The sequence below is a fragment of the Orbicella faveolata genome, unplaced genomic scaffold, assembly GCF_042242905.1.
Source record: "Orbicella faveolata isolate gen_17 unplaced genomic scaffold, um_ofav_v1 contig_15, whole genome shotgun sequence".
NCBI classification, from domain to species: domain Eukaryota; kingdom Metazoa; phylum Cnidaria; class Anthozoa; order Scleractinia; family Merulinidae; genus Orbicella; species Orbicella faveolata.
The window spans coordinates 1948069-1967938 of record NW_028301542.1 but is presented as its reverse complement, the minus strand read 5'-3'; the positions used below and the strand labels follow the sequence as shown (position 1 = coordinate 1967938).

At 39.9% G+C, this 19870-nt stretch overlaps 2 protein-coding genes across 2 annotated transcripts; one reads left to right on the top strand and one right to left on the bottom strand.

Annotated features, from left to right (window-relative positions):
- Positions 1-3232: 3232 nt before the first annotated feature.
- Positions 3233-7010, top strand: LOC110069054 (neuropeptide FF receptor 2-like). The gene has a single exon (XM_020776510.2). The coding sequence runs from the start codon at positions 4034-4036 to the stop codon at positions 5621-5623; it is 1590 nt and encodes a 529-aa protein (XP_020632169.1). The 5' UTR covers positions 3233-4033; the 3' UTR covers positions 5624-7010.
- Positions 7011-9099: 2089 nt separating this feature from the next.
- On the bottom strand, positions 9100-19631 carry LOC110069085 (BTB/POZ domain-containing protein 7-like). Its single transcript, XM_089287862.1, has 8 exons — positions 19340-19631; positions 17331-18646; positions 16208-16416; positions 14564-14639; positions 12553-12836; positions 11898-12159; positions 10809-10954; positions 9100-10428 (listed from the first exon to the last, which is right to left on the bottom strand). Exons 2-8 carry the CDS (start codon positions 18400-18402, stop codon positions 10276-10278), a joined length of 2202 nt encoding a protein of 733 aa, XP_089143988.1. The 5' UTR covers positions 18403-18646; positions 19340-19631; the 3' UTR covers positions 9100-10275.
- Between the last annotated feature and the right edge of the window lie 239 nt (positions 19632-19870).

The window sequence follows — 19870 nt, the reverse complement described above, 5'->3', positions numbered from 1 at the left end:
CCTGGGATCCTTCATTCTACTCTGTCCTTTCTTTCACTGGTTCCGTGCATGTATTTTATTCTTTGTCTGCTGGAGTTTCCTTTGTGTTTCCTTTGTTCTCACAAAGGAGCCGTTAGGGTAGGACACTACTAACATGCTTGAACATGGCAGTTGTCTCAGTTCGATGTAACACTGCAACATTTCGCGCGCGCAAGCTTGTTACGATACAGAAAAATGGGATGTAGATGGTAACCTGAGAACGCTAAGAGAACAAATATCTCTACGGCTTAGTGTTTTGCTCTTCAGAGGAGAAACGTACACACTGAAAAGACACTGAATCAGTTGTGTTTGGGAGAGAGATTGATACCCCGAAACAATCAGACTTCGGAAAACTGAGACAAACTGGAGACTCCGTCCACGCAACGGTTATGCCTACCGTCCACATTTAAACGGAGCTTTTCGAAGACGCTCCTCAAACCGGAAGAATTTGAAAACGCCGGCTTTTCGTGTTCGTGTAGACGGAAAACATTATGGAAACGGAACTTTTCGAAAATGATGGCATCACGATAGTCATGTAATTTTCATGACCGAGATTTCCTCAAATACAAATTCAAAATGATCGGTGATTGTTGCGTTTTCATATTCGTGTTGACGGAAAACATTTGACGCGATTTCAGAGTGAAACGTCCGTTTTCAAATTTCTCCGGCGTGGCGTGGACGCGGACGGGACCTAAGCCACTGGGAGATGGCGTGAAACATTGCAGAAATGTTTTTTTTTGTCCGGGTTGTTGATGATCTAATCCGCCTTTGGTCTACACAGCTGGATTCAAATTAAATATCTCCAAAGTTTAAAAAACGTTAGGCTTGCCGTAGCCAGGGTGATACAAGACATAGAAAAGAAGACTATATTTCGCGCAGACACGGTTCTTGTTTTCAATTAGTTGAGCTGCTTTTTTTGGCTTCTGAGTTGACGAACTAAGGGAAAGCGGGACTGGTCTTGGTGAATGACAAAGGAAAATAAACAAATTGATGAACAAACGGTGTTCCAAAATGCTGCGTAAAGAACTGGATCAGATTTTTGGTTCTCAGTAGTTTTAAAGGTGGCAATATAATGTAAAATGTAGGTTATACAGTAGATGTGTGGTTAAAAAAACGGATTGGTGAAGTGATCATTTTGAACTAAAAGTTCCCTAAACAAGCTTTTTCCGCTTAAGTCGAAGCTCTCGTAAGTGAACACCCCAGGCGTTTGATTTAGAGCTGTTTTAGTGTGCTATCGCTAACGAGAAATCTTCCTCGTTAGCGAGCGCGTACTAAAACGGTGAAGACTGGTCTCTTGCGAAAGCTTTTAGCGTGGAAATGGTATAGGTAAACTGGCTATTTTAAAATAGTATTTTGACTCCTATGACGGAAGAAGTTCAGTTTATCAATTAATAGATTTTTTTTTATGTATATCACATTATCCTATAAATGCGATTAAGTCAGGTGTATTTGTTTAAAGGGGCTATGTCACTTCTGCATCTTGAAAAGTTAAGCAGACCTAAATTTTTCCAAGTTCGTCGTTTGTAATCCGTGCCAATCTTCTCCATCCTTGACCATCCTTGCTTCGTTATGGTTATTATTATCTCTTTGGTGTTTTGCTATCTTAGTAAAATTTATTTCTTTTAGGTGTTTAATTAGTTTGCTTTGTATTAGTTCTCACTGGGATAATCATACATTTATATACCACTCCTTGTGAATATCACACCACTTGACGCCGACCAGTTTACTCGAGGCTGTTTTTTCCTTATTGTTAATATCGTTGTTTAAAACAGCGTGTGACATTTTCTTGTATTCTCTGGCTTGTAACCTGTATTCAGCGTGTCTCAGTTCTTGTAAATAAACTTGATTATTGCTGGCGGCTTCCTCCACTATTTGTTGTACTGTTTGTCTCCTCCACTTGTAATAGAAATGTTTTCTATTCGACTGAGCGTAGCGAAATAGAATAGAGCTATTATTTTCAGGTTCCCTTCAATTTAAAGGTAATACTGTAGGTGCCCAAAATAACTCAAAATACCGTGACTAGGCTGTTTTTTAAACTGTGAGGCTACTGCGCCCAGACTCTTAACTCTTAGAGGTTTGAGAGACATTCAAATGGGGTGTCACAGAAAACTAGCTAGTGATGATTACGGCTAGAACTGGTCGCTTACAAGAGCAGTCTCACGGAGAGCCTGTACTGTTTATTGCTGGGAGTGCAAACAGGTTCAGTCCCGAATTTCCGTTCACCATGTTATTGTTTCTGAATTTGTCAGTGGATGTTTTAAGTTTACATTTTGCAGGCCAATCTTTTACAGAAATTATTGATTGACATCGAGTTATTCGGTCTTTTTTTCATGTGAAAAACAGCAGCAATAAACAGGACCTTTTCAGGCCTTACTTCTTCCCCGACAAGATAACGAAAATAAGAAAGAAAGAAAGACAGAAAAAAAAGCAGCTTGAAGGGTGTAATTTCATGCCTGTGGAGGATAATGTACAAGAGCTCTTGCTGGGCTGTTATTTTTAACCAAAAATAAAATCTCTATGCATGAAAGCGGTTTTTTTTACTTCCAACGGTTTCTCGACCTTTTCCAGCACGCGAAGGTTACGCTCATAAGTCTCGCTATTGTGACGCAAATTACGATTTTCCATGCAGCATCCGATTCTCGTTTTAGTACAAGGACCGTAAAGCTAACACGGAACGACAACGTCAAATATGTCTCCGCAAACACCACACGGCAAAGGAAGTCCATCTATCAATTACTCAAAAGAGGAAATTGAATGAGACTTCATAAATTAAATCGCAATTGGCAAACTTCTCGAAACAATCCTTTTGTGAAAGCAGCTCTTCGAGGTTTTTGTTTCATGGTGCGTTTTTTCTTTTCTTGAGTAAATTAATTTCGTGACTAAGGGATTAAGAAGTTTCTATTTTCATCCTTTGTACGTGATACAAGTTTCTCTTTGATAAAACCATAACGACGTCAGTTTATTTCTCAGTCACGCTAAAATATCACAGTTGGCCTTCAATGAGCGAACGAACATGAAGTGTTTACTTATTAAATGGATTTGGCGTTGAACACCTGCTTACTTCCCGAGTAGTTATCTTTTAAAGACATTAATTTCACTTTTGACCATTTTCAGCCATTTTAACTTCGTTTAGCCAGAGGTCAACCGACAATTTGATGATCTTTCAGACATTTGATGATTTTTAGAGCATATTATTGCCGCTTGCACGACCTCTGCATCAAAAATCCCACGAAACGATTTATGTGGATTGAAAGAACAATAAGAACACCAAAATTCGGTCTTTGTTAATTATTTGAGTTGCAAATTTTTTTATTCACAATGGCACGTCATTAGCTACGAATTACCCAATCACGACCAATGTGATTAGAGGCTAGACTTAAAAAAGAAATTTGCAAGCCATTTCCTACGCACAACAGTTCAGAAGCTAATGACACAGCGTTCCACTTCGCACCATCTCATCGACCATTCACCGGCGCGCGTTTCTCGACTAGCTGAAAAACAGTTACAGTTTGTAAATTCGTTCTGACGTTCTTAACAGTTCATTGTGTCTTTTGTGATCCACGCAACCCCGGAGGCTTTAAAGGCACAGGCTCCACTGAACTGAATCGATATTGACAATATTCGCAATCACGATGTATTTGATATTTGCATGTGAGCGCCGCTTAAGCGATATGAAGTCATCACCATCACCTTGGTAGTCCAAAGAGTCAACAACGTGCACGGTTTGTCCAAACGATTTGCTTTTCTTATCGAGAAGTTTCCTGAACGTCACGTAAACTAAAGGAACTGCAATTTGAACCTGTTTTGAACGTGTGACCTTCAGAGCGCGGATTATATCTGTCGATGTACATGACAAAGCCATCTACGCCTTAGACTGCTCTCATATTTCAACGGCCGGGTAAGACACCACGCGTATAAAGTGTGAACTTTTGCTCAGTCATCAAATAAATACACGTGGACCCAAGGAAAGGAAAACAAAACCGTCAACGTTAGCAGAAATCATAGTTCCCGAGAGATGGCCGTCTCAAGCAATGATACAAGCGACAATCACGAACGTGCAGATCTCGAAATCCACGACAAAGGATTCAAGATTGGGATCATTGTGTGTCTCAGCATCGCAGCGGTGGTGGGTTTTCTCGGCAATGGTTTAGTCATTGCTGTTATATTACGAGCGAAGAAACTGCGATCTGTAATGAACCGTTTTATTCTTCATCTCGCTATCAGCGACTTGATCGTTAGTGTTCTCGCTATTCCATTGTTTCTTTCAATCAACTTCAAAAACGATATCGCCTCTCATAGCTACAGCTTGCCGCTATGCAAGATCGCTAGATTCTTTCAGTATCTGTCACCTGAAGCATCCATGACCCTGCTGATTACAATCGGATGGAACCGACACCAGGCTGTCGTGCACCCATTGAATATCATGTCGTATGGCACAGCAAATAAGCTGATTCTTTCCGCTTGGATCTACGCCCTAGTTGTTGTGGCCCCGAGCTTGTATTTGACCGAGTTGAAAGAGACACCAGTGGATCCCTACACGAACCTAACCTACTGCGCTACCATCCCTGCCACCACCCTCTCTGGCTTAGTCTACGTGATGTTCCTTGGGCTGTTCGGGTACTTGATTCCTTTAGCTTCCTTGATCATCTTGTACGCAAAAATCTACCGGACAGTTTGGAGGAGAAAAAGCGGCCAGCTCGGAGATTCACGACCCGTGGAAGCGTTCATCCGGAGCCGAAAGAAGGTGCTGAAAATGTTCCTAACGGTGATCTTTGTTTTTCTTGTGACCTGGTTGCCGCTGCTGATTTACATCAGCGCGATCGAGTGGACAGTCAAGCAGACCGATACCCATGTGGACTATGTGAGACTGATCACATATTCTTTAGGACTGTGCAACAGTATTTGCAATCCGTTTATTTACGCGCTGTTTAACGCCAAGTTTCGAGCAGGCTGCAAAGAAATGTGCAGAGTGAGTATCAGGGCGTTGAGGAGAAAACCCCAAACGCCTCGCGGAGGCGGAAACGTCGCGGCGTCCAAACCCGGAGAGGAAGAACCACAGAAAATGTTGGGAAGAAGGGGAGGATTCCACGGGACAAAGGGAGGAGACGAAAAGAAAAAACAAAGCAAGGAATCACAGAAGAAAGAAGACACTAAAAGCACTTCGGTCTCAGTGGGACAACTTATCGGTAGACGCCTTAGATCGCTAACGGATGGGGACGCTCATAGAAATGGCTCGACAGAATCTGTTCAGTTAGTGGGTTTTCAAAAAATCGCGGATCCCGACCAAGTCGTGGTGCATTTTGCCAATTCGTCGCTGGAAAAATCGCGCCCATTATCAAACAGCACTGATAACTGCGTGAAATTTGCAGGCGATCTCTCTTGTCAATCGTCTGATGTGGACTCGCAGGAAATTGTATACGCGGCGGACAGAGCAAACTGCAAAGCAGAGAAATCACGAGATGGCTACAGTATTTTAAACGAAGAAACTTCCACTCCTGTTGTGAAAAAAAGAACCAGAAGTGACGGATCATACGCTCAAAATAGAAAATCGACTAAGCAGAACTTTCCGGAATCTCGGAATCGCAGTGTACCTGCTGTGCGTTGAATTGTTTTGATTGCACTATGAATCAACTTCCACTGAATCGGGTAAACAGATCACCTTTAAGGTGGAGATAAACAATTTCAGTCAAACAAGAACATGTAAATGCGACCAGAAAGAACATAAATTATTTTTGTCCATAGCAAAACAATATAAGTCACACTTGGTCCATTATTTAATGCCCCGATGGGACATCAGTTTGAAGTCGCTTTTGTTCGCAGCTGTTATTTACAGATGTACGGACGTATTCGAAGATTTTTTTTATTAAATTCGCCAAAGATTAGATCAGGGTTTTTCATTTATGTCACAGAGAATAATATGGAGGGATCACTGAATCTCGGATGGCTGATTCAAATTTCCATATTTGCCCAGCTGTGTGAGAATATTTAGTCATTCTAACGCGAAAAGAAATTGCTCGCACTTGTCTTCTACAGATTTTTCAAGTTGAGTTTAAGTGTTTTGTTGTGAGATATTTTGTCATGCCTTAAAAATAAAAGTTGTTTTATTCCGATCTCGAATTATAAATAAGTAGGATCAGTTGTTAAACAATAGCTTAGTTTATGCATTATTTGATTTACTGAAAAGCTGACTGACTTGTTTGAGACTCAAAAAAATCCCGAAAAATTATTAAAAACCGGGCTATTGAACAGTTAATACTACACTATGTTTGCAGCGACTTTAAACAGGTAAATGACGAGTATTAGATAGCTCAGTGAGTTACAAATTAGTCCCTGAAATTAAAGTAGATAAGAATTATACCTTCTTTCTGGAAGTTTAATTTAAATCCTTCATAATGGACACCGAACTAGCAACTTGAGTATTCATCCCTGAAATTTTAATCACCGATAACATTCGATGGTTATACAAAATCTTTCCTTCCTGCGACTGATTGCGGTATAGCTTATTTAAATTTCTTTTTATTTATGTCTGATGACTGACTATTAAAATTTCTTGTCCTGAAATTTGAACTTTCTATCTGGGGTACTTTTCACCAAAAGACAAAAGAAAAACTGGTTATGTTAATACCTATCTCGGAAGTGTAATACAGTAGTCTCAAGGTTAACCGGTAGCTAAAAGTCTACATTTTATTTAACAGTGTAAATAGAAGAGAAAAAACGGTATTTTAACATAGTAAAGCAGTTTACCTCTGTGCGAATATTAAGAATCAAAATAAATAAAAATGTTTAGCGCTAATTTATGTTACTATGCCAACGTTATTGTAAAAATAAAACACTGAAAAAAGCAATTAAGACTGGCCAAGGTGACATGAATAAAGAAGTACAATTGTAAATGCTATAAAAAATGTTGTAGAAACTAAGATGATACTTCATGGTTCCTCTGTTGTTGTACTATCCAATCTTGAGTCGGTAGAATAAAAGCAACTCAAATATTAGCTCGGCGTTTGTTTGTTTTGGTTATTAGACGTGACTCGAAGTCGCTCGAGCAGAACCAAATTGTCTCACGAATCTCACGATCACGTCATACATTACGCGTTTTTCCCATAACGAAACGTTCACGAGTTATGTGAGAACTATTCTAGGAATATCGAATGGCTTTCAAGTGAAGGAACTAGAGCCCTGGGTCAATACTGCAATCGACTCCTGGTAGTTTGAAGGCTCGGAAACTCGAATCTCGCGCTAACTCGAAATAAAATTGATTATTATTTTTTTTAATGTAATTTTACCTTCGGTAACTCGACCCCTCGAATGGCTTTCAAGTTAAGAAACTATAGTCCTGGGCAATACTACAGTCGAGTCCTCAGTGATAGTGTGAAGGCTCCGTAACTTGAATCTCACGCTAATTGATCATGAAAATAAAATTTAATTATTTGGCTGTAATTTTACTGTCGGTAACTCGAACCTCACGCCCAAAGCAAAATGATTCTGTTCTGCTTTGTTTTTTCATCCCTTTAGGTCATTTTCTTTATGAATTTTCCCTCGATAACTCGGACGTCATTATTCAAAGTCTATAGAGTAAAAGCTTTTCAGCTTATCTTATGGATGGATGCAGATTGGCTGTGAAGCTGCGAGGGCTTCTTAACAGACTATTTTCTGAAAAGAGTAGGAACTCTTTGTACCTTATATGGGCTTCAGTATCTAACCATACTATTCTTCCCCTGTTTCGGTGTTGTCTTATACCATTCAGATCTGATCTGATTTGGTATATTGGCAAACTATCGTTCCAGGTTTAATCTCTCTCTGTTATCATGGCAATAACCCTTATTTCGCCGGGGTCCTTTGTTTCAAATTTTCTAATAAACCCGAAATTTCGAAAATAATTCGAAAATTACATATGAACGCTTTGCAAAAACGCTATTTTCTACTCTTGTCCAAATCTAGTCGTACAACCCAAACTTGTCTTCACTGTCTGGTTTGTCTGGTTTGACAGGGACGTGATCACAGTTGCTTATAGGCTCACGTACAAGCATTTTTCTCGCCGTAGAAACTTCGCTTAGAAACCAACAAGAGTATTTTACAGACTATTAAATTCGTAGCCAGTTTCCAGGCTACACGTAAAGTTTACGTGTAGTGGTTGCATTCCGAGGCGTGCACAATTTAGTCTAACGTTTTAACGCCGAAAGAAATGTCATTTGTTTTCTAATCACTCTGCCGTGGAACGAAAACAAGATAATTTTTAACTTATTACAAGTAAGAAACCACCAGTCGTATAAAGGGGGGGGGGGGAGGGGGAGGGGGAGGGGGGTCATCTCGTTTATTGATCAGACATAAACAGCCTTAGCATAGTTCATTGTAACAAAGGTAAGCGGCCCTAGGATACTCAGTAATACAACGAATGTACTAAACAACAAGCACGGAAATTTTACTATAACAAAATTTCCAGAATGAATTGATCAAAAGCGGAGATGCCGTCGAGTGACAACTGAACTCCTGCATGCTAACGAATCTTCATACCGGCACACAACTATATTTCACTAACAACGTGAAAAATTATATATATTCTCTGTCTACGAAAATGGCCTGTATACAATCAAAAACATCTTGAAAAGTTAAGCTTAAAGTTTTCAAGTTCGTCGTTTGTTATCCGTGTCAGTCTTCTCCATCCTTAAATGTTATACTTTTTACCATGAAAGTCTTTATACTATTAGGAGGGATGGTCTCGGCTGCATGCATGCAATTACTGCCGACTGGTTTTATCGCCCAGCTAGTCGGGCTACAAAGGGAAAACTAGCCCTAAGTGACTCTTGATCTCATACCAAATTCTCCTTTTTTGTACAAGGAAGCAAAAAGCAGTTTACTTGGAGAATCTTGCAGTCTATCAGATGTCACTTAAAGGTCTTTTCCCATGAACCCCTTTAGTTGATCATCATCCAACGTTGTGGAACATCAACAAGAATATGCATATCTGAGATGATATAAACGCAGATATTTATATTGATTGGTGTTCTTCTTTGTGGAAATGACACTGTGAATCCTCAAATGTAAATTAATCCATATAAAGGCAAGAAATGACAGCTGCTGTGATCAGTTTTCAATATTTTTTTTTATTTATCGAGGTAGACTCAGGTTGCTTTTTTACAATATTTTACAGATTCGGCGTGGATATACCTTGCGAGCAGTAGGTTTCTCTTCGTTCGGCTAAAGAGAAACCAACTGCTCGCAGGGAAAGACTTCACAACGCGACTAAATATTGCCTCAATATCTTGCGCTGTCAATGAAATACAAAAAGAAAAAAATAAATTTAAAGACTATCAATTGCAGCTGTATTAGGCGACTCCTGGATGTCTTTGTTTAATTAGTTTTAATTCCAAAATTAAACATGAAAATGACCCATGCATTTGATGACACAACACGCACGCACACAAAACTCACCACACATCACACATCTCACACCACACATCGCACAACACACATCTCACACCACACATCACACATCTCACGCCACACATTTCAAACCACACATCTCACATCACACATATCACAACACGTACCGTTAACTTTACCTTGAGCCAATTTTCACCAATTTTTAGTTTTCTATCATTTCAATCCATTATCGAGGTGCCATCAGGTTTTGATGATATTACGTGACCATGTCACTAATACTCGACACTTATTTTATCATGAAACACGTATAACGACTAAGAGGGTTTGATAAGAATGCCAAATGCATAATCGACAGCTTCATCTTGACGAACAGAACAAGAAAAATTTATTTGCTGCGTCAAGATTCTGCCGATCACCAATTTCGGCAACGTGCATGAGGTGAAAAAACGAATGGAGGACTAAAAGGAGTGGAAAATCCGTCTCTAAAATTGCTCACATCTTAGGGGTGCTGAATGGTCCTTTAAAAATCATGGGTCTTGCCGTGTCGTTTTTCTTAGCAGTTGTGTGCGTCTCGCAGTCTCGATTATTTTTTGCAAGGCTAAAAAAGTCTCGAAGTACCGATTTTTCTTTTTAATATATAAAGCAGGTCTTAACGTCTAAGAACCTGAACGTCTGGAGCTCGCATTTAAAACACTTTGTTTCTCGGTCTCGAAATTGAAGAACAGTAAAAATGTTTCCGGCTCACTAGTCTCGCCCTCTCGTTCCATTCAAAACAGTGTTTGTTCTGACGACTATAGAAACGGATAAGTCATTAAAAAATATCCATGTATTTGTATTTTCTTAAAAAAAAGTAAAATAAAATAAACATGCGCGATGTCAGCTACTTCCACTTGAGCCCTCGTCATTTAAAGCTTCCAACGATTGGTCCATTTGAAAATACTCAGGGGGGACTCCAGAGGACGAAACACTGGATGTGGGAGAAGAGGGTAGAGCAACATCTGGTACTGGGCCCATGATGTAGTCAGGTATCTGTGAACATAATTACAAGATGAGTAGTTAAGTTCCCAACTCTCTGGAATAACTGTGTTTTTCTATTGCTTTTTTTTTTTGTTGAGGTGCGGTGGCCTCATGGTTAGTGCGCTTGCCCCCAGATCGAGCGGTGCTGGTGCGAGCCCTGTCCGGGGACACGTTGTTGTCTTCTTGAACAAGACACTTAACTCTCACAGTGCCTCTCTCCACCGAGGTGTACAAATGGGTACCGGTGAATTTAATGCTGTGGGGGTAACCCTGCGATGGACTGGCATCCCATCCAGGGGGGAGTAGAAATACTCCTAGTCCCTTCATGCTACTGAAAGCGGGATTAGCTCCGGCCTGGTGAGCTCGTATGCAGACTTAACATTATTACTTACCTCCACGCCGAAAGGATGCGCACTTGAAGGCCCGGGTCCCCTGTCCCAATAATCACTAGGGAAATGCGACGGCAGTTCCATGGCAACGTCTGGTAAAGCCAACTCCCGCTCCGCTCTCCGGTCAGCGCCAACTGATTCTCTCTCACCTTAAAAAATAGGAAGAAAAATAACTGTTTGTATCTCATGAATTCGTCCAAAGATCTAGTAGAGTAGCTCTTAAGACCGATTAACAGTAGAAGAACAACGAATACATGGAACTTGCCCTGAATGAAGCCTTGAATGAAAGCTGCCGTAAAAACCTCAGTGTATCTTCCAGTGGCAGTGGAAAAAAGGAAGGGGGTGGTGAGTGGGTGAGAGAAACCTTTCTTCCTAACTTCTCTTTTCTCTCTGTTTGTTTTCTTTCAACAATCTCATCTTTAGTCTTGAACTATACGAACAAATTTGTTGAATTTATGAATTACGCAATTTTTTCGTGGAGCCTCAACGTTCTTTTCAATGAATTTTTTAACTCAAAGTTAAAATTCTCCTTTTAAAAATCCCAGATACTGTACATAATATCTGGCCTCAGATGATAATGTGCAACCAATTTCACAGAACTTTCGTTTCCACAACAGTCACTTCAGGGGTTCCACCATGTCTGTCGATTTTACGGTGTCTTAAAATATGTAGAACTTTACGATTCTGAGTCTGTGTGAGATTGTTAGAACTTCCGAAAATTTTACAAAAGGTCCAAAGCTTCCGAAGAACATGAGCGTGAACATTTTCCAGATAGGGAAAGACCATTATTTTTCTGCGGGGGGAAAGGGTGGGGAAGGCAATTTTCTGGGGCATGAAATATTCTTCTAACTTTTAGGTTGGGCGTGTTTTTTTTAGTGGACAACAGCTTGTGCAAGAATATTTTTTAAAGTCAAACACGGGACCTGGACAGTAAAAAGCACTTGCTAGAAATTTTTTCCCATGTCTCCCCTTGCACGATTGTTTTTTCAGCAGTATTTGTTGTGCAGGATTTTTTTTTTTTGGAAACTGTGCAACCACCCTTGCACTAAAAAAAAGAGGTTACCTGCACCCTCTAACTGTCCATCAACATACCTGTATTTACTTCACTAGTGCGCCTGTTCCTCACATATCTGTCCAGTTCATTATCACTCTTGTTGGAGCTCTGGGCTGTAGAAGGTCTGTCATCTTGTTCCAGTCTACCCGCAGCTGCAGCTTGAAGAAAGAGGGCTGGTGCTGTGTTGCTACGCTTTTGCGAGCCCACCATGTACAGAGTATCGGGCATGTTATGACTGACACGTGACATCCGGTGTCTGATAAGTTCGACTTCCGCTTCTTTGTGTTCTTCAAGGATGGCCTGTGACACAAAGAATGTCAAGACTTTAGTAGTGACCAACTATCAAATTCTCGTGATCATTTCAGAGTTTTGCGAATTTTAACGAGTTGTGAGATAAGCGTTACACCCTACATGATTTACGACGCCATTTTGGTGCAGCCAGGAAGGAGACTGCTAACCTGCATTGTTTCGAATTTGACTTTCCCTAAATTACATTTAGCCAGGTTACATTACATGCAGTAATTTAATTTCTTAATGGACTTAGTGGGTTGCAAATAGCAATTTTTTACCGGTTACACTGCCCTGTTTGATTGGTCATGGCATATTTTGCATGGGAAACCAAAGCAAAGTGTTCCCAACTATTGGATTGGTATAGTAACTGTGAGGAAATTGAAGGTACATAAAAAGCTTCACCTTTGCTTCCTCAAAGTAAGGCAAGAAGAGTCTCGGTCTGATGAAGTCCTTCTCTTCCCTTCGCCGCATCCAGGGCAAATTGGGGTAAAAACTGCCTTCCCCTATATCTAGGGGCATCCCTCTATCAGCAAGACCCCGGCGGAACACACCCTGTAGGAGTTCACTGTGCGGAGGTAGCACATGACCAATGCGCACATGTTCTATCACGCCTGAGAGCACCTTCTTGAGCTGTTTGTTGTCGACTTCACGCCGTTTAGTGTTCTTCTTGTTGTCCTGTACTGGGTCTAAGGTGACAAAAAAGTTTAAACCATGAAATGGAGAAATGATGAAATGGCACATAACAAAGTGGGACATGGTTAACCCATATAGGTTATTAACCAAGAGTGAGGTCAAGATGGCTAGATATTAGCCAACTTCTTTTTTTGCGTGTTTATGAATTGAGGCCAATATCTAGCCATCTTGACCAAACAAGCTCGGTCAATAAAAGATTTATTATATGGAAAAAGAACACTATCTTCTTCCAGGATCCTGAGCGGGCATGATAGCGCCATCTTGCCTGCTTGGGTAGCCAATCACAGCACTGGATTTGGTTCATCTTGCCTGCTCATGAAGCTAGCCATATAATGCCATACATGAGATATATATGCTTATGACAAGTTGTAGTGGAAAGTTCTGAACGAAAAAAATTGAAAACCTGTAGCTGGAGGAGGAGGTATTAAAACAAGGGGGAGTTAGTGGCTTAAAGGAAAGTGGACAGCATATTTCATAGACTCTTATTACATCAGTCTCTGACATAGTATAGCACTGTAAATACACAATTTTAATATAGTTAAATGAAATTTAACATAGTTAACGACTAGGAGCTAGTCTGGTCAGTAGCGTTTTTATAGGCGGTTGTCAGTGTCTTGGCCGTCTGTGAGCGTTTGGTTAGCGTTTGGTGCGTTTTGTAGCGTTTGATATAGTTCAATGAAATTTTACATAGTTTATGACCAGGAGCGAGTCTGGTCAGTAGCGTTTTTTGTAGGCGTTTGTTAGTGCCTTGGCCATCTGTTAGCGTTTGTTTAGCGTTTGGTGCGTTTCTGTAGCGTTTGATATAGTTCAATGAAATTTTACATAGTTTATGACCAGGAGCGAGTCTGGTCAGTAGCGTTTTTTGTAGGCGTTTGTTAGCGCCTTGGCCATCTGTTAGCGTTTGTTTAGCGTTTGGTGCGTTTCTGTAACGTTTGATATAGTTCAATGAAATTTTACATAGTTTATGACCAGGAGCGAGTCTGGTCAGTAGCGTTTTTTGTAGGCGTTTGTTAGTACCTTGGCCATCTGTTAGCGTTTGCTTAGCGTTTGGTGCGTTTCTGTAGCGTTTGCAACAATCATATGGTCGTGAGAACCCAGGAGCTGACATTGTCCAGCGGTATATTTGGTTAGTGCATGTGCATGTGTTGTCGTCCCATGTGCTCGCAGTGTGTTCATCGCTCTGTTAGTGTGGCGTTGTGGATTGAATTAGAGTTTAGCGGTTCTCGGCGTTCCTTCCCTACCTCCCCCCCCCCCCTTTCTTTTTAGCATTTCATTTTATTTTATTCATTTATTTTTTTTTTTCCACCAATGCCGTCTGGCTTGAGTGTGACGGGTGCCTGTAGGGGACTTGGCGCGGGGTCTCGTGGCTTGGTTGCGGTTTGGGTAGGCCAGTCGGGTGTTCTAGCGCCTTGCGGATGTGACTGCGGTTGCAGCCCCCGGGCTTCGTAGGCACCTTCCCTCCACTAGCGACTTGGGCGTTAATGGGCCTCAATCTACAGTGTTGCAGTCTCCTTTTTTCAAAAGAGATAGACGTACCAGTAGTAACTAAACATCTTTAGTTATTAATTTTGGTCTGTTCTTTAAGAAAAAGATCCTTTTTGTTTTTCTTTCTTTAATGTTTTTCTGGTCAATTCATGTTGCACTTGGCCGATAAATCGACAGAGAAAATAACTGTGTCCATATCATACAGCATGCACCTTGAACTCTTTGAGTTACACACCTTGTTCATTCATTCTGCGAATAACCTGTGCTTCTCCCCATCTGATAACCGACAGCAAAACATCATGTTCACAAGCCTACGAAGGAATAAAAGAATAACCACAGTAATACTTAACATAATACATAAAAATAGCCTCCATTTGGTGCAAAAATATGCTCGGATATTTGCCTGCAGACATCAGTTCTGAAAAGCAAACAGTTTACGCTCGAGGAAAACTGTGAACTTTGAGGAACAGATAATGTCCAAGGACAAATATCTGTGCATAGTTTTGCACCACATAGAGGTTATTGTCTCTATACCATCAAATATTTTTCTTAACACACCCAGTTTTGAAAATTGGGGAATATCGCTTGGATGTTCTCCAGTCTTGGCCAGGGCATATTCAGTCACCAAACACATTTAGACCAATTGCACAAGATCACCAATATTTGATGAACTTAAATTTGCATTGATAATAATGTGTATGGGTTATTGACCAAGTGTGAGGTCAAGATGGTTGGATATTGGCCAAGTTCTTTTTTTGAGTGTTTATGGACTGAGATGGAGTTGAGGTCCATAAACTTGCAAAAAAAGAACGAGGCCAATATCCAGCCATCTTGACTGAACAAGTTTGGTCAATAAAGGATTTATTATATGGCTTTCAGGGAAATTTTTCTTGCGGGACACAGCGGGAAGTCCCGAGCAGGCAAGATAGCTCCATCTTGCCCGCTCGGGCAGCCAATCACAGCACAGGATTTGATTCATCTTGCCCGCTCACAGAGCTAGCCATATAATAATATTAGTTATAAAACAAAATGCAGCTAAATCTGAAAGAGATTTGAAATGTACTGAACTTTCATTTTTGGGTGACAACAGACTATCCTGACCCAAAACTGCAACAATAATTATTATACAAACTGGCAAAATTTAATTTGAAATAGTAATTGGACCGAGTGGAGCACAATTCAGGGAGTAATGGTGCAAGTAATTTCAAAGTCATTCGAGCGCAAAGCACGAGGCATACCCACGTGATCGTGCACCAATTACGTGACAGAATAGGCACACAGAGAACCAATCACGATCAAGAATTTTGTTTTAGATACGATAAATTATATAATAGGTAACCAGTAAATAAACAACTTTACAAGTAGTAGTAAAGGTGGCAAAGTGGATATCAGACGGTCGTACAGGGGTATTCTTGTGATGCCTGATTAGCTGATTTCATTTACCATGAATTTAGGAAATTATTCTTCATGATCCATGACCTGAAGGTTTTGCGTGACCAGTGAAGAACTTGAAATATTAACTAATATTCGTGATTTCATCACTCTATTCTAGGTTATTTTGAGACGCAAGTCCTCTGAATGGTTAGAGTGGTCTATTGAGAGTGACTTAGGTATGCGGTTTGCAATATGGAGCCTTGAATTAGCCTTTCAGGATTTTGTTTTCTAGTGTAAGAACAAGTAATTAAAAAGAATATCTTACTTGCTTATTTTTGTAATCTGGGAAAACAGAATTTTTATATCTGCGATCCATTATCCTCTATTTTTCCTGTTTATGAACTGTGCCAGAGACCCCCCTGCACGACACTCAAATAAGTGAGACATTAGAAATTATGGAAATTATTTTAACCTGATTCTCTGTTATTGATAGAATATCAAATACCTGCAGAAAATCAGATTTTAATGCTTCTGCCAAATACATTTTAGGTATAAAGGAAAAAGCATCCGTCTGAGCGATGTTGACAAATTCATCCTGTAAGAACTGCATGGCTTGTCTGTAGACCCAGTCTGACCCATGAGGAAGTGAGCTCCATTCCAGGGTGGGCAGGAGGGTAGAGGGAGACAGCTCTTCTAGAATGATGTCTTCACAGCCTGGTAAAACAGATAAATTATTTGAAAACAGTTACTCAATACATGTACTCTTGCACTTTATTGTACTTCTTAGCTACTGGTCAATTATGCCAGCTGTATTCTCCTGAACAGCCTGCCAAAATTTGAAACTGTTCCCAAACCCATCAAACACAAGTAGTTTGATGTAAGTATCTTACTAGCTTCTTCTTCTCTTTTCACACCGCAGGTAATGAATCCCTGCTTTTCCATTTGATATATTGCTAGTGCACTTCAAGCTTAGCCATAAATCAGAAGGGAAAAACTTGGTCCATAACTTACAATATGGACCTTGCACTTGGTTAGTACGAAACAATCTAGGAAAGCCTGTTCAAGCATAGTGGCCCATCATGCTGGTGCTTATTTCTGGTTTTCACAGCATAAAGCAACAAGGAGCATTTCAAATCCCCCTTTCCCCCCTGGGTAGGATGCTTGTCCTCTATAGGTTATATCCAACCTATATCTCACCAAAACCCTGGAACACCGTTAACACGGTCTCTAACAGGCCACAAAAATTTGCCCATTTTAACAGTGTAGGGCTAAATTTTATGGTTGATCTAAATTGAGTGATCACGATTGCATTTATTAATAGCTATACAACAGTCTGTTCTTTGAAAGACAGTTTGTCTACATAATGAAAAGAAATTACTTGGTGGCTTGAAGATTTGAATTTTATTTACTTGTGTTAAAGATATTTTACTCACTTGCTGCGATGGTTCATAAAATATCGTCTTTACCACTCAAAAGTAAAATTTACATCTCTGAGTGTGTAGCCTATAATATTCTCTATGTGTGCATAAAGTGACAGATGTCTTAATGGTGCTGGCATCTTTCTAGCCCTCATCATCAGCCCTCTTTTTTTCAAGCAAATTATACCACAAGTATAATATGTAGCTTACCTTGAATTAGCACAGGCAAATCAATGAAGCTTGCTACCTCAAATACTTCCATGGCGATCTCTGCTGATGTCAATAATTTGTGAGTCCCAGAAGCATAATATCTCTTGTCCTCCGAGCTCCATTTAACAACAGACGACAAATCCACAGAGTCAGTGTACATACACTGTAAAACAATGCGTGTGTACTGCCTCGTCATAACTGATTCATCTAAAACAAGTCTTGTTACACTTGAGGTTGACCTGTCTTCAGGTAAATTCACGTCTTTCTTGAGAAATAGCGATCTAAAATACGGCGACCTAGCACAAAGAATAGCTTTGTGGCAAAAAATTTCATAAGTATGGTCAGAAATGGTGCTCCCATCTGCTGATGTGAATGCATCTGAAGAGTCTTGTGCAGGAAACACAAATGCAACATCTGCATAATCACCACTGTTAAAAAGCAGTTTTAAATCCTGCTCTAAGACATTTGGTGTACCAAATTCCTCGCCTAGATTGATTAAAACATCAATGTACTCTAGCCCAGACCTTTTAGGAGTAAAGTCACCAGTGTACAAGTAACAGAGTAATGCTGAAAAAATTTCTGTGGTCATTCCTTCAGTCTTGAACTCCATGTGAATAACTGGGTCTGGTTCAGAGTGTTGTGAAAAAAGGTCTTTAAAATACGGACATCTAGATGAAAGAATAGCCTTGTGAACGTGGAAATGGGTATTCTCAAACACAAGTGTCATGTCAGCACAAATTCCCTCTTCAAACAGCCTTAGGAGGTCTTTCTTCAAACTTGGTGCAGACTGTCTTACAAGATTGGTCTGACTCTTCAACTCCTTAACATTCAACATTGCTTCATACTCTTCAACTAAAGCATTGATTTCTTGTGTCGTCCATGTCTGTGTTAAATCTCGCAGCATTTTTCCATGATCATGGCTCTTAAATCCACCTTTACTCCTTGAAAGTTTCTTCTTAAGCGTGTTTAATTTGGAATGCTTTTTTCTTTTCTCCTCCAAGGTGTATCGCGGTACACGGACTAACGTTGAATCAGGCGAATTCTGCTCCGCAGAAGATGTACCAATCCCCATTTCAATCACAAGTTTTATTAATGACTAGTGAAAGAACCATATATTTCCAATAGGTCTTGTTCATCAAGAGGACATGTAGATGTTATATCTTCTTGTTGATGCAACTAAGAAATGTTGTATTGTCAGCTACATGCCAGATGAGACAGATACAATTTAATTCCAGCTTCAGTTACTCATGGTTTATGTTGACTTTAGCTGAAGGGAAATATCTGCTTCTTCTGATGACAAAAACTGTACACAACAACTAAAAAATAAAACAATTGAAAATCGATTTAAAGTCAGTGAACTTGCCTATTAGATTTTGACAGATTGATGTGGAAAATGACTTTTTTTTCGCAGAGACTACTCGCTTGTGAAACAAATGAAACTGAAAGATGTCAACTGATGTGATTTAGAGGCCGTTTTACGGTTTTATGTGACAACTCTTTAGTTATCGACTGGGCATCAATATCAGCTGGTATTGAATCATTCGATCTTTTTGATTGAATACCACCAAAAAATATACAACAGCCATTGATCGAGATCCATAAAATTCAGATATCATGTGAGTGTTTAGCAGTGAGGATATCATGCTTGCCAGTCTTTTCATTTTATTCCATTTATTCAGGAATTTATATTACGATAATTGCTAAGACAAGGGCAATTTTCGATATGTGCAGACTTTACATTGTAAAATTAACCAGGTTTTATTGATAGACTCTTGAGTTAATGGGCGAAACGTTCACAAAATACCAACAGAAAACAAATAATAAAGAGTAAAACAGCATTGAAAGGAAAGAGAATCTAACAAGCTTTCAGAAAGCTTTAACTTACACACGGAAATGAGAAATCAAAATATAGGAGGAATACATTTGCTGATTATTGATTTGAATGATCGCTTTATTTTATTTAGGACATAACATATGTTTACAAAGAATAACTTATATTCTTAACGTACCTTAGACAGCAAATCGGCAGAAAATCTTTTCCATTTTCTTTTAACATCTCCAGAAAGTTGCTGTGTTGTTGTTGTTGTTGAATGAAACCAGCATCAGGCTGAAACATTGTTCGGTATGAGCTTTGTAACCTCGCTTCGTACAGCCGCGTATCGTCGGGAAATTGTCGGCTAACTTCGTTGTCTTCCGGTGAAGGTTTCGAAAAGAAACAAATACAGCACCCTCGGCAGGGGAAACGGAGCAAAATTGACCATTCATTTAATGGGTGAAGACTCGTCTCTAGCGAAAAAACTGTGAAAGCCCAGATCAGTTATTTTTTCAACGGTCGCCCTCGACCTTGGAACTTTTTGTGTTACAGTCATGACCTGTGTTCCTGTTCAGTCGCGAATTGTCTATTTTTCCGGAAGAATTGACGCCCCCGGTGCAAGGAAGAATGCCACAATTCACGTACTTTGTAACATCAAACTCGTTTTTTGCTTTATGTAAACTCAGCTTTCTCGCTGGGGTTTCTAGACGTAAATAACACTTTTTAA

Coding starts and splice junctions, on each gene's coding strand:
- LOC110069054 (XM_020776510.2), top strand. CDS start 4,034: ATGGCCGTCTCAAGCAATGATACAAGCGACAATCACGAACGTGCAGAT.
- LOC110069085 (XM_089287862.1), bottom strand. CDS start 18,402: ATGGGGATTGGTACATCTTCTGCGGAGCAGAATTCGCCTGATTCAACG. Junction 16,417..17,330: donor TTTGCCTGTGCTAATTCAAG/GTAAGCTACATA, acceptor CTGTTTTACCAG/GCTGTGAAGACATCATTCTA. Junction 10,429..10,808: donor CGCATCCTTTCGGCGTGGAG/GTAAGTAATAAT, acceptor TTATGTTCACAG/ATACCTGACTACATCATGGG.